The sequence below is a fragment of the Lathamus discolor genome, chromosome 1, assembly GCF_037157495.1.
Source record: "Lathamus discolor isolate bLatDis1 chromosome 1, bLatDis1.hap1, whole genome shotgun sequence".
In the NCBI taxonomy this organism is placed as follows: Eukaryota; Metazoa; Chordata; class Aves; order Psittaciformes; family Psittacidae; genus Lathamus; species Lathamus discolor.
This window is the reverse complement of record NC_088884.1, coordinates 61,058,240-61,071,304: the sequence shown is the minus strand read 5'-3', so window position 1 is coordinate 61,071,304 and position 13,065 is coordinate 61,058,240. Positions and strand designations below refer to the sequence as shown.

Here is a 13,065-nt window from a genome sequence, read left to right as displayed (position 1 = left end):
GTCTGCCTTAGCCGGGTACGTCATTGAGCACAAATTTTGTTAATAAAATGCTGAATGCACAGTAAGGGAAATTTGCAGAATTGGGTCACCAGAAGGTTCTTTCTTATGTTTAAGGCTTGAACAATTCTTGTCCTGGATGGTGGTCATCTATCCTTTGTTGACAGTTTACTTGATTTGTAACCCTGTGGGGGACTGAGAATGGTTTAAATCTGTTCCTGAACGCTACAGACTGAAAATACTCCTGAAGTCTGTTGATAGCACCAAATAACACTTCTGGTATGATAGCTGACTACACAATATTTGCTGTCTTTTTCAGACTAATGGACACATATCTGGGAATGGAGATGTATATCAAGAAAGGCTGGCTCGTCTGGAGAATGATAAGGAATCTCTTGTTCTGCAAGTGAGTAGTCACATAGATTATTTTTTTCTGCTCTTGCATTCATGAGACTTCTTAATAGTATGTGATAAAACCTCTTAGGACTTACTGGCAGTTGTGTTGTCTTGGACAGTGTCCAGAAAACTTGCTGATACCTGAGTTAGCTGTGATTAGGAATAGGTGTGAATTTAGATTGCGTGAAAAAATTTAAGGCCTTTCTTTATGTATATCTGAATTCTTCTTGAATCTTGTCAGCTGAGCAGGTCTGCAGAGCAACCGCCTTCTTTATATTCATGTGGCAAAATGCGAATTGGTCTGCAGTCTCAAAGGTGTTGTCTTGGTCTTCCCTGGGCTCGTTCCATGTGTTTTAACCTCTTTTGCTTTTGTTCAGAAGAGGAGAAGCTGTATGCTATGGTACACTGTGTACAATCACTTGGAAAGGAGAATAAATTACATGCAGTGAGGTTTAGTTATTCGGTTATTAAGGTAGGAGCTAGTGGGTTTTCAGTCAATGTATTGTCACAGCAAAGGCATAATTGTTGGCTGTGAGATGCAGCAGCCATCCCTTGTGAAAACTTCCGGACAAGTCGGGAGGGGGGATACAGAATTGTAATGTGTCTGCCAGAACTGTGTTTGAAATACCAGTAAACATGAGGGGAGAGCTTTCCCTCCTTTCCTGTCACCTTTGCCATGCTGCTTTGCTGTGCTGCTGCTCCTCCTCCCCCATGGTCCCGTTTAATCTTTGGCCTAACCAGCGCTGCTACTCACATACAGTTCTTCAGGTGACACATATGACATGGGCGCAAGGTACTAAACGTGCATGCCTTTTTCTCCATTATGCAGGTAAGTGTGCTTACAGACCAGGTGGAGGCCCAAGGAGAAAAGATTCGGGATCTGGAGTTCTGTCTGGAGGAGCACAGGGAAAAGCTGAATGCAACGGAAGAGATGCTGCAGCAGGTATTTCACAGCCCCACGTCTATCTTGCTGTCTTCGTTCTGTCTTAATGAACAGGATTTTGCTTCAGTGAGAGCAGTGCACTTCAAGGTGTTGTACTCCTTGATGTCTCCTAACTAAGTGGTAATTTTCTACCATATTTGTTTTATAGTCTTTGTATGTGGTAATGTCAGTGCTGCTTTATACTGTAGGAATCCGGTTCTGCTCTTCTTTGAGCCTTTCCTCACTGAACTTCAAAGAGACTTGGATTAAACCCTCTGGCAGGATGGGTGGATTCCCCTCTAAGCTCCTTGCTGCTCAGAGCAACTGTAATGACAGACAAGTTTTTTTTCCCATCCTGGCAGGCACCCCATGGTAGTGCCCCTGCAATTCAGATGCATTCTGGGTGCCTGCAGTACGCCAGATGGATAATAGCTGTGTCCCAGGGCTTCAGATAAGTGCAAGGAAGAGGGTGATGCTTTTCCCCATGAAAGAGGCCTTCAGCTGCAGAAATAAATTCCTGATTTCTTCCCTTTGGGTATATAATTCTGTTCTCTTCCTCTTTATCTTGAATCAGGAGCTTTTAAGCAGAACATCCCTTGAAACTCAGAAGCTGGATCTTATGGCAGAGATTTCCACTCTGAAGTTAAAGCTTACATCTGTAGAGAAGGATAGATTGGACTATGAAGACAGATTCAGAGACACAGAGGTGAGTAAAACCGAAATGAATAAAGTTTCCTGGGATTTTTTTTTTGTCCTGCCAGGCAGGAGGGGAACTCATCCTTAAGATTAAAACATGTATCTCATCAAATAAAAAAGTGTCCTCTTTGGTAAACTCTGGTTTTACAAAGAAGGATTTCCCAAACCAGTTTTTGATTCTTGCCACCAGATCTTAGGAGGAATGCCATTTAGGATGGATTTAAATAAAATCATGAACATACTGCGGTTTCCTGTCACAACTTGAAACTGTCATCTTCTTAGTAAAGCATGTTTGAGGCAAATGCTGAAACCCATTGCAAGTACAGAAGGCATGCACATGCACAGGCACAGCACACTAAAAGACAAAACTTTTGGTTTTGGTAACAGAGAGAATGGGGTGATTTAGTGTGAGGTCTTTTTGAAGCCTCACTTCAAACTCCAGCCTTACAGAAGCCCACAACCAAGAGTCCAGCAGTGTACAGTGCCAGGTGGAGCTACCATCCCTGGCAGCATTTGCCTTCAGGCATTTGCACTTTGTGCACTGCAGATCTCTGTAGCTGAACCTAGCTTGTGTTTGAAGCCAGAAAGCCTCAAAGCAGGTGGGCAAACCCAGTTTTTCCAGGAAGCATTTAAGAATCAGGCTGAACTTTGCTGCCAGGGTGACTTACCCAGTATCAGAAACCCCTTGGAGTCTGCCTAGGAAGCAGAAGAAAATCTCCAATTCTGGGTTCATAAATCAGCTGAAATGCCCAATGTTCATATTGTGGATATTCCAGATGTCATTCATTTCTAGAAAGAAAGAAGCTGTAATGTCATTACAGGAGACAAAAATTGCCCTTTCCACTACAGTCAGTGGTTTACCAACTCCGTTCCAGTTTCCTACATATTTTCCAATGAAGTGTCACTCCTCACTTGTATTGCAAGCACAAGAGCAAAAATTAGGCTTGCTCTTGAGTTGCTTTCTTTGGACCTGTCTGAAGTAATCTGCAGACTCACAGAAGTGCACAGGAGGTGCGTTTAAGAGCTGGCTGCTTTCACAACTCCTGTGAGGTCTCTCTGCCAACACAGTGCTCCTCAGCTCTTTCATGAATAACAACAAATAACTCTCTTTACCTGTATACTGACACCTGTCATAAGCAGCCCAAATGATAGATAAATGAGTTGACATCAGCAGTAAATGGTTTTAAGTGATGTTTGATCCAAATGATTGCAGTGAGCAGGTGTATTCAGAAAAGGATTCCACTACATCTCCATTTGTAAACACCCTGTGGTTTCTTGTGCTTTCCAAAACAGGTAATAAAAGTGATTGGGCTTTGAGTGATTTTTCTCCCTCTCGTTCTATCCTTATTTTCACTGAATATGATTAATTGCTGGGCCTTCCCTTCCTTCCTTGCCCCCCAGACAATATTCTCTCCATAGTTTAATAGCACAGCTCAGCATACCAAGAAGTCAAACATGGAGCTTCCTCTGTTCCCAGGAAGGTGGTTACAATGTGGGGACTACAACACGCTTGGCAACTCTGTAGGCTCTGGGCAGGTTTACCTGCATGGCAGCTGTGAAGATCTTTCTCTTTGAAATACCTTGAAATAAGCTTAATGACTCTGATAAAAATAAGATAACCTAAATTATATTTTAAAAGTAATTACCATGATTAGGGGCTATATATATATCTCTCCTGGGTATTTATGCCAGAACTAATGAACTAGTACTAAAATGTTCCTCCCTCTCTTTGGAAACCAGAATGATTATAGTTTAGTGTGATAGAAATTACTGTGTTGTTTCTTCTTTGTTTCAACACTTTATAGCTGTAAAAAGGCTTAGGCTTTGACGCTATAAAAGGGATAATAGATCTTAATTTACGTTTTGTTAAGTGGAAAAATGAATGGCCAATCAGTTGTATGGGTCTCAGCCATGCAAAATCTCTGTCAGGTATTTTGGAGACAGTACTTATTCTCTGTTCACAGTATTTTATTTAGCGTTGATCTAATTACATTCCTGTTTGAAGTAGTAGATGATCAATTATTTCAGCAGAGCTAAGTATTTCAATGAATATTTAAAATACTCTACAGTAAAACACGATGGCATTTACATGCGGTGTTCAAAATGGAAGACATTTTGTACCCAAAATGGAAAAGAAAAACTATGAATATTGCTTCTGGTTTTATTTAGGGAAAGGGAAGTGAAAATAAAAAAAACACATTGACATCTTACAGCAACTTTTGTGTAGCTACTGTCTCCTGCAGAATTACTGTTTGGATCAAATCCTTCGTATTATCTAGGTTTTACTTATGTCTGTCATTGCAGCTTCCCATTCCAGGTTGGTAGACTTCTCTCATTCACCATTCTTTCTCAAAACAGATGCTTTATTAGATGTGCATGCTTTTTTTCCTTTTGTGCTCAAGGACTTTACTGGCTAGATGTTCACAAATACACAGCTTTTCCAAAGCTAATTGTGTACTTTATAATTACAGATTTATAATTGTTCTGTTCTTCAAATCATTCCAGTCTTTCCACTTTCCCAGCAGACACCAGTATTATTTTCCTGAAGGAGCGCGGGTGGTCTGAGTTAGGCTGAGTTTATGTAAGAAAATATCGTACAAGGGAGTTTATTTAGGGAGGACTCCATAACCAGACATGGTCTTTGAAGCAGGAGCCAGAGGGTAAACTGGCTCGCTCATTGGGAATTCTTCATAATTTAAACACCACCAGTCTCCTTTGTGCAGATGAATTTCTGAGTGGAGCAAAATGACGGATGTGGTTTGTGTTCCTAGTGTCTGTAAGGAAGCCTCTGACCCTTGAAGCTTAAAGTTATCATTACTTTTTTATGCCTTTCTCGGCCTGCTATGAAGAGCACAAGTAACATGAACAGGGAAGGAGAAGGCTCTTGGAAATAGGTGTCTCTATGTACCACCCATCAGCCCCATTCATGGATCCATGCAAGGAACAGCTGTTGGTTGTTAGTGTGGAGAGACCTGACTGGATCAGAAAAGGACCGCTTCGTGGCTCTTTCCTATTTTGGAGGGTTTTAAGACAGGAACATGAGTTATTCTCAGGGCAGGTACTTTAACCCATTTGCGGGTGCCTGAAGAAGATGTATTAGATGCAAGCAAAGCTGCTGCTATGCAAGCAAAGTGGCCATGATGTGGATGACTTGTACTGCTGATTCATCCAAATCAGCCAGGGAACTCAGTGGATTTTTGGTCTGGTCTCAGATTCTGATAAGCATGTACAACACCCAGAGTGGCCTGGGGACATACACATCTCAAACATCACACTCGTCCCTAAAGCTCTTAAGGTTATAATGGTTGGCACCTTCAGGTTTCAAACAATGCTGTGATCTCCTTGCTGGGGCTTTGCAAGAGGGGGCAAGATGAAGTCTTTGCTGTGAAAGGCTTGTAGTCAAAATCAGTTGAACAGAGAATAGTGGAAGAAAAGCATAAATGTTTCAGGGCAGCAAGCAGGAAAATTAAATACACTGGAAGGGTTAGGATTTCTTAAGAAGCCTCAGTGCCATTGACAATCTCTACCTCTGGTAGCTTGCCCAAAGCTAAATATTTAGTATGAGGTGTCCCTGCCCATGACAGGGGGTTTGGAACTAGATGGTCTTAACGTCCTTTTCACCCCTAACTATTTTATGATTCTATGATTAATTCAGGGGAGACAGCCCTGTTTGGGCCTTGTCTTTTTCCTCTGCTCATTTATGCAAGGCTTGACCACCTCTTTTATATTAATGTGGGTCTGTATACAGAACCTGGTAAATCTTTAATGTACTCCTCTGCCTCAGAAAGATGAGGATGAATGTAATTTACAGTTACAGTGTTGTAGATAACTTAAAACATGAGTTAATGTTACACTTGCAAGAGAGCAGTAGTAAATATTTTTAGGGCAAAGCATGCTGTAAGGACTGACCTTTAGTTCCGTTTAACCTGTGGGAAACTGTACAGTATTTTACCAAAAGCAAAAATGATGGCTTGAGGAGAGAAAAGCCCCAGACAGATCAATTGGCATAGTGTCAAGGGTAACCATCAGACCCAGGAACATAGTTTTGCTAGAGATCTCAAACACTTGATGTTTATAAGAAACAGCTCAATTAATCTAGTCATGCAGACTGACACCCATGTACGTTTATGCTTAGAAGAGTGATGAGATTTACAAAGGTCACACATTGAAGAATCAGTGAGGAATTGCAGGTGTGTTCAAATCAAAGTCATACATTAGCAGTGGTAATTACTGATAGGATCAGAATGTTCTGTATTTTAATTTTCCTTGGGCTTCTGCTAATTGAGCTTGGGTTTTGCTAAAGAAATACAGACATTGCTCTGTTGGTATCAGATTCATTAAGCTCAAATTAATAACCAGAGGCTTGTAAGCTCAGAACATGTGTCATAAGGCTGGAAGGCCAGTATTACTAGGGACACGTGAACACCCGTGTCAGCTCCTGGCTTGTTAATTTATAAATTAGCAATCTCAATTATGCAATTAGCTCTGAAAAAAAAATGTGGTTATAGTTGATAGCTCAATGTACAGTATTGTGTGACATGGATAGGATTTGCCTTACCATGTAGCAAACCTAAGTACCATACTATCTTCTCGGTAGTTTAAAAGATGTTATACTGGAGTTCAGGTCCTCTTACATTTTCTGAGGTGCATGAAGAGCTTATTTCCCCCCCTTCACCCCCCCCCCCCCCCTCTTTTTTTTCTTCGCACAAATGTAACACTAATCTGGTGTCCATACGTAAACTAGAGGCATGAACTAGAGATCAGTGAGGTATACATGAGGCAGAAGCTTGCTGGGCAGCTCTTGAGTTGTGCAAGAGCTGCAGTGTTCTGTTAATGTGTTTCCCTGCTGAGCAGGAAGAACATTTTCCTAATAAGTTGTGGTTTGTTGTTTCTTATGGAGGGACACTCTGTCCTGGCTGTCCCCCAGGCTTCCTGCAGGTCTGCAGCTGGCCACTTAAGATCCCATTTCCCCATCTAGAGGACAGGGAGGTTTGAAGAAAGAGTGCTTTGCACCCTGGTGGGCATTCAAACTCAAGTGTTCATTTGACCATGGCAGGAAGGGAGCTGTAGAACTGGTGGCACTCAGGGCTGACCTCCAGACCTGGTAAGTCTCTCAAGGAGGATGACCAGGAGGTCAAGGCATTCTGAAGAGCTCAGATGTGAGTTAGTGGTGGCTTCAAGTTTCTTCCAAACCAGGTTGAATTTGCAAAGCTCAGATGTGGTGGCACCACTGATGCTTAAAAACATATGCCATTGTGCTTGTAGACACCAGTGACGGCTCTTCCACTCAGACCTCATTAGAAGGGCTCATATGCGTGGCAGAAACATGTATTTACACTGTAATCACTACATATTTTGAAAAGGCAGGTGATGGCTGGCAAGTCTGGAGAAGGGGGGATGTGGCTGCTGTGTTTTAAGGACAGCTTTTCTATTGCCTACTTATAGTGGTAGACACCCAAGCAGTTGAGCAGTGAGAGGGGCTGTAGGCCTTTCTTGGTCCTCAGCACAGGGAACACAACTTCAATTTATGTCTCCCTTTGTTCTCTGCCCTCTTCTTCCATAATACAGAAACTGAGAAATACAGTTCCTGGATACCTAGAAGCTCTGAATTGCTTGACTTAGCTATGAATTTTGGTGGTGTGTCTTTGTGTACGGAGTGCCTTTTATTGCTGCTGTGTTTTTATGGTCCTGCCAATGGGTAGCTATTGTTCTGTTTTGTTTACTGAACTACTTTGTTGTTTCTGGTCTTCTTTTTTCCTCTCACTCAGGATTTGATCCAGGAAATAAATGAATTGCGGTTGAGAGTTGGAGAAATGGACAATGAAAGACTCCAATATGAGAAAAAACTGAAAACGACCAAAGTAAGTGAGGCTGAAGGGAAGAAACAGTGATGAGTGTAAGTCAGGCTTTAGAAGTTTACTCTCTTCTCCCCAGTCCTTGCCTGCACCTTGCAAAATCCTGAGCATGCTCAGGCTCAGCGGTTTCATGGTACTCATGTAAGCAACAATAGTTATTTTCAAATTTCATTCTATGATTTTCAGTTCTGGGCATTGTTTTTATGAAGAATAACTTACCATGCAACTGGCTGTTGAAGAGTTAAATTTATTACCTGTTCAGACTCTTATTTCGTATATGACAAGAGTCACCAGTTGCAGTATGTAAGGTGTGTGCCATAGGTGAGGCCAAAGATGAGCATTTATTTTCTCCTAAGCGTGCTAAAAATCAGGGATTTCTGAAGAGAAAGCATTCACCTAAGTAATTCTAGCAGTCTATTTCTGTAAGTTGTCTAACTTCTCTTTGCTATTCAGCCTTGTCTCTTTTCTATCTTTAGTTTTCTCTCACTCCTCTGTCTCTGTTACCAGTCTTTAATGGCCAAACTTTCTAGTATGAAAATCAAAGTGGGTCAGATGCAGTATGAAAAGCAGCGGATGGAGCAAAAAAGCCAGATGCTAAAGGTGTAGTAGTTACTGGGTAACATTGGGCCTGTTTTGAATCTTTCATGTTCCACCGTTTTAAGGTCCTGTCTTGCATCGTGCTGTCATGCTGTTTTCATTAATTGCTGTGTGTTGATATGCAGTGTTCCCTTTCCAATTAGATGTGGAAAGCTCTGTAGCTATTTCCTGTAAACAGGGAGAGGATTTTAGTGTTGTGAACTTTGCATAGATTACGCATAATGGAATTAGACTTGGGTTAAAATCATTCCCCTTCCAAAGGAAGATTGCCTCTTCTGTAGCTTATGTCCATTGTTCAAACAGAGCTACTCGTCACCTTTTTAGAGAAAATTTTTTCATGAAAACTGGCAAGAAAGTAGTGATTCTTTCATACAGTCCCCTCTCCCACATGTACATTTACATATTCTGTTTTTAATTCAGAGGGAGAAATACCCACCAACAACCACATGCAACTTTAGTTGCCTATGGATATAACAGCAGCTTCTCAAGTGACCATGAGATAGTCTTGTTTTGGAGAAGCATGAGTCCTGCACCAGCAGAAATCCCATCAAAATCAGTACCAAGCAGGAACACTGGAGGATTGTATTGCCCAGCCACTGTTCTGGAAGATTTCTTGACAATTTTTTATTGATTTTTTTTTTTATTATTATTATTGATGCTTTAGAGCAAACAGGAAACAATTTAAGGGAATTCGGTAGTGTGGGCCATAATTTGGGATGCAGACATCACTATGTATCTGCAACCAACCTTTTGAGGGAAGCTCAGGGATGTACCCAAGCCACAGTCTTCTAGTTTGGTTTCTCTAATTAAGGATTTAAAAGGTCAGCTAGAAGCTCTAAATGCCAAAAGTATGAGTCTTGCCTTGTTTTGCTTTGTTTACAAACTGAACAAATTAAATTTTCAGTGTTGGGTACATTTGCACTGAGGGTCCTGTCTTGATGATGCAGTTGCACAAGATATCCTCGGACATCAAAGAAACATGTTACTAAACTGGGTAGGATTTGACTTGAATTTTAAAAAGTTAAATGCATGGATCTGTGCCAGTCACTTGCTAGTGCAGATGGTTAGATCTAAGTTAAAATTTGACAGCATTTATCTAATACACCCCAACTCCCCCAAACACCATCTGTCTTATTCCCGTGAATCTCAACTCCAAGTTTCCTTTCCTAATGCTTGATCAGCAAACCCAAACTGTGGCAAAGGTACCACATTTTCGTCTGAACTGCTTTCCAGTGTGTGTTTATGTGCTTGATGGTGTTGTGATTGATTTTTCTTTCATAGAAGCAGTGGTTATTTCTGAAACTCTCCTCAGCCTGGTGTAAGCACAGTTCCATAATTGTCCAGCTTTGAACATGCGAAATGCCCTATAAGTACCAAAAATAAGCGTTTGTAAATTTTAGCATTCAGCCTCATCACCTGTGCTTTTTTTGCCTCTGCAAGGTTAAATAAATATGAAAACTGGTTTGGGTTTTTGTTTTTTCTTTAGTCTGTCTTTCTTAAATTTAGATGCAAAAATCTTTTTTCAGTTATCCATGAGACTGACACTTTTTGGACCATAGCCCCCTTGATTTTGCCATCTTACAGACTCTGCTCTGGAGTGATGTTCAGAGTCGGCTTTGTGGGTGTACCCTCAGCCAGTGCAAATGTTAGGGGGCCCTCAGTCCTTTCATCAGCTGAGGACCTATCCACTGTGCTTCATAGGAGGGAATTTTGGAAATGTCTCAGATGCTTGTGGAAGCTGTCACTGAGAGATTCTGTGTCTGTTACAGGATGAGCTGCTAGCTTTGAAAGACAAACTAGAGCAGAAGGAAGCTGAGGTGAAAAGGTTGCAAGAAAAATTGGTTTGCAAACTGAAAGGAGAAGGAATTGAAATACTGGACAGAGGTAAGAAGGAGGGAGCATCTGTCACCATGTCCTCTTCAGTCACCTCAACTGAGGTCATGTTTCCATGAATGGTTATATAGGAAATAACAGATAAAAGCCTCAGTTTTTATATAACTTCTGTCCTTGTTTACTTCTTTTAATATATTTAGTGGGTGTTCACAACGCAACTGCTGAACCTACTGTCAATTTCTTGATCAACTTTAAACTAGCCTAAGTAATCCCTAGTTAGCTCTTTACATGGCTCACATGGCGCCTGAAAAATTGCAGTTTCTACTGGCAAAGAAATCTTTAAACTAATTTCAAGTTCCCCAAAAAGATTACACTGAGAAGGAAACTTTGTGGGTATCTGTGCTGGGCTTTGCTTGTACACCCCTTACCGGTAAGGAAGGGGAAAAGCCGTACTACAGACTAAAGTATGATGTGTTCCAGAGAATCTTCAGTGTGGACCTAGCCAGTAGGTGATATTGAGGACTGGTTCTGGATTTGTACACTGATTAGGCCTATTTATTGTTGATTTGAAGATGGTGCTTTTAAAGTACATTTTTTTAGAAGAATAAAGCCACAAGTGATTCGACTCCTCCCCTGACCTGAGGAAGAAATGCAGTGTGTAGGTTGTCACATTTTATTTAATAAAATGATCTGGTTTCAGCAATACTTTAAGAACACTTAAATGTGAACAAGGTCTGACTTTATTGCATTATACTTAAATGGGGCTTTTCTTCCTTGGGTCTGCTGTGTACACTGAACTCCCATTACCCTTTGGTTCTCAGCTTTAGTTTAGTTCTCAGTATCATATGATGGGCCATGTCTTTTCCGCCTTGGATCAATATTAAGTAATGCCGTTTGCAGATAACACCGGTTATCTGCTTCATTAGCTGAATTTTGCTTTCTGAACAAAATGCATACTTTATCACATTGCTGGCTTTTGCCAATAGTTTAAGATTAATCTATCTCTTTTGCCAAGTAACACTTTTGCCAAGTGTTGGTTTGAGAGTAATCTATCTGCATACGTCTTTTCTGAGGCCTTAGAAGTGAAAACATACAGTTGCAAAATATAGCCTTGAGACAAGTAATTGTGTATGAGAGCAGCGAGACTGTTTTGTGTCATTAGGAATGTTAGCAGGAGGGGAGTGCAGGTTGAAATTGAACTGCTTGCTTTTGCACTAATACATTATGAATAGTGAACTCCTAAGTATCAATATTGTCATAAAAGCTATTTAATGTCATAACTTTCATGCTAATTTCAAATCCAATGGATTTTCCTGCACAGATGAAAATTGTAAAAAGAAGCTCAAAGATAAAAGTAAGGTTTCTGGTGTCTTTCCACAAGCATTTGCATTTCAGAAGTGCTTTCCAGAATAGCTTTCTGCATGTGTTTGCAAAACTGCTTTACTGAACATTGTTAGGTTAAATCATCTATAACCCTTAGTTACACTTCCAGTAAAATTTCAGAATAAGGATGGATATATCAGACTTGAAATACTAAGTTTTATCAAGCAAAGCTGATAGATAAAGATTTGGTCTCATGGAGACTCACAAAACAGTTGCCTCTCAATGAAATGCAGTTGCTATCCAATAAACCAGATTTTCGTTTAGCATAACTGAGTGAAACTGGATCAGTTGCTGGTTTAGCCCAATATGTCTAAATGCCTTTCATCTAGAAAGCCAGCCAGGCAGCTCATTTTCTTCTTGCATTTCATTAAGGAGGAAAATGTTCTTCCCACTCTGTTTGTTTTCCAAGAAATTTTAGGAAGTTTAAGCAAGGTAAAATGCTTTCTTGCCTGTGGATTTGACCACCTGCCTATGCTCGTAACAAAACTTGAAGTTTACTTCATTTGTGCAAGGCAGATTTTTAGCAGAAATGGAGATTCTTTCCATTCTGTCTGAATTTCCAGTCCAGAACACCTCCAAAATCTAACCTTGTTAGAATGTACATGTTTCCATGTATTTATACTTCTTGTAAATAAGGATTATAGATGAAGCACAGAACACTGTCGTCTGTATTAGGGACCTTTTCCAAGTCTGAACCACAATGTATATTCTAGCATGACTGCTCGTCACAGCAAATACTTGTATCATTCCATTGTGCTGTCCTCATTTCTACATTCATACTGAATTAAGACTAAGCATCGCTGCACAATGCTTTCTTCATCATATCCATTAATCCTACTGCTTTGTATAGTGGGGTTTTGAGATGCTGTTTGGGGCATTTGTTGATTGCTGTAATGATGATGTGTTTTACTGCACTCCAAATGTTGTATTTTGTATTTTGGACTTTTTGTTTTGCAATTATTTCCTTATTTGAAAGGTGGACATAATGAAAATCAAGCAGTAGTTTAATTCTTGACCTTTCAATTTTCCTAAAGCTTGGAGGGTGGGTAAGGAAATTTCCTGAATTTTATCATTTCCTTGATAAAAAGGTCAGAAAAAAAGGTTTTGAAGAAAAGGGTTTTCTTCTGTATATTTTTATCTAAAATAGAATTTAAGTGGCTCATGTTTTGTCTTTTAGTTTGTAAATTTACTTTCAGCTATTACTGAGTTGCTTTTAGTTTTGGTTTGTTTATTTATTTTACTTATTTTCTTACACTGTCTTAATTTAAATTGACTTAGAAAACTGTATTGTGCTTTTAGATATAGAGGTGCAGAAAATGAAGAAGGCGGTAGAATCTCTAATGGCCGCAAATGAAGAGAAGGTATCAAAGTCGTTATTTTTTCAGA

At 40.2% G+C, this 13,065-nt stretch overlaps 1 protein-coding gene across 11 annotated transcripts in view; it reads left to right on the top strand.

The window, feature by feature from the left end:
• PPFIBP1 (PPFIA binding protein 1) overlaps window positions 1–13,065 on the top strand; it is a 115,478-nt gene that overhangs the window by 77,541 nt on the left and 24,872 nt on the right. For 7 of the 11 annotated variants that reach the window (XM_065673573.1, XM_065673593.1, XM_065673601.1 and 4 more), the window contains 7 exons: window positions 317–403; window positions 1,223–1,336; window positions 1,890–2,021; window positions 7,780–7,872; window positions 10,233–10,347; window positions 11,618–11,650; window positions 12,979–13,040. In XM_065673573.1, the coding sequence (XP_065529645.1) occupies window positions 317–403; window positions 1,223–1,336; window positions 1,890–2,021; window positions 7,780–7,872; window positions 10,233–10,347; window positions 11,618–11,650; window positions 12,979–13,040 (636 nt within the window). The remainder of the gene's footprint in view (window positions 1–316; window positions 404–1,222; window positions 1,337–1,889; window positions 2,022–7,779; window positions 7,873–10,232; window positions 10,348–11,617; window positions 11,651–12,978; window positions 13,041–13,065) is intronic. The other 4 variants (XM_065673637.1, XM_065673619.1, XM_065673629.1 and 1 more) reach the window with 1 other exon arrangement.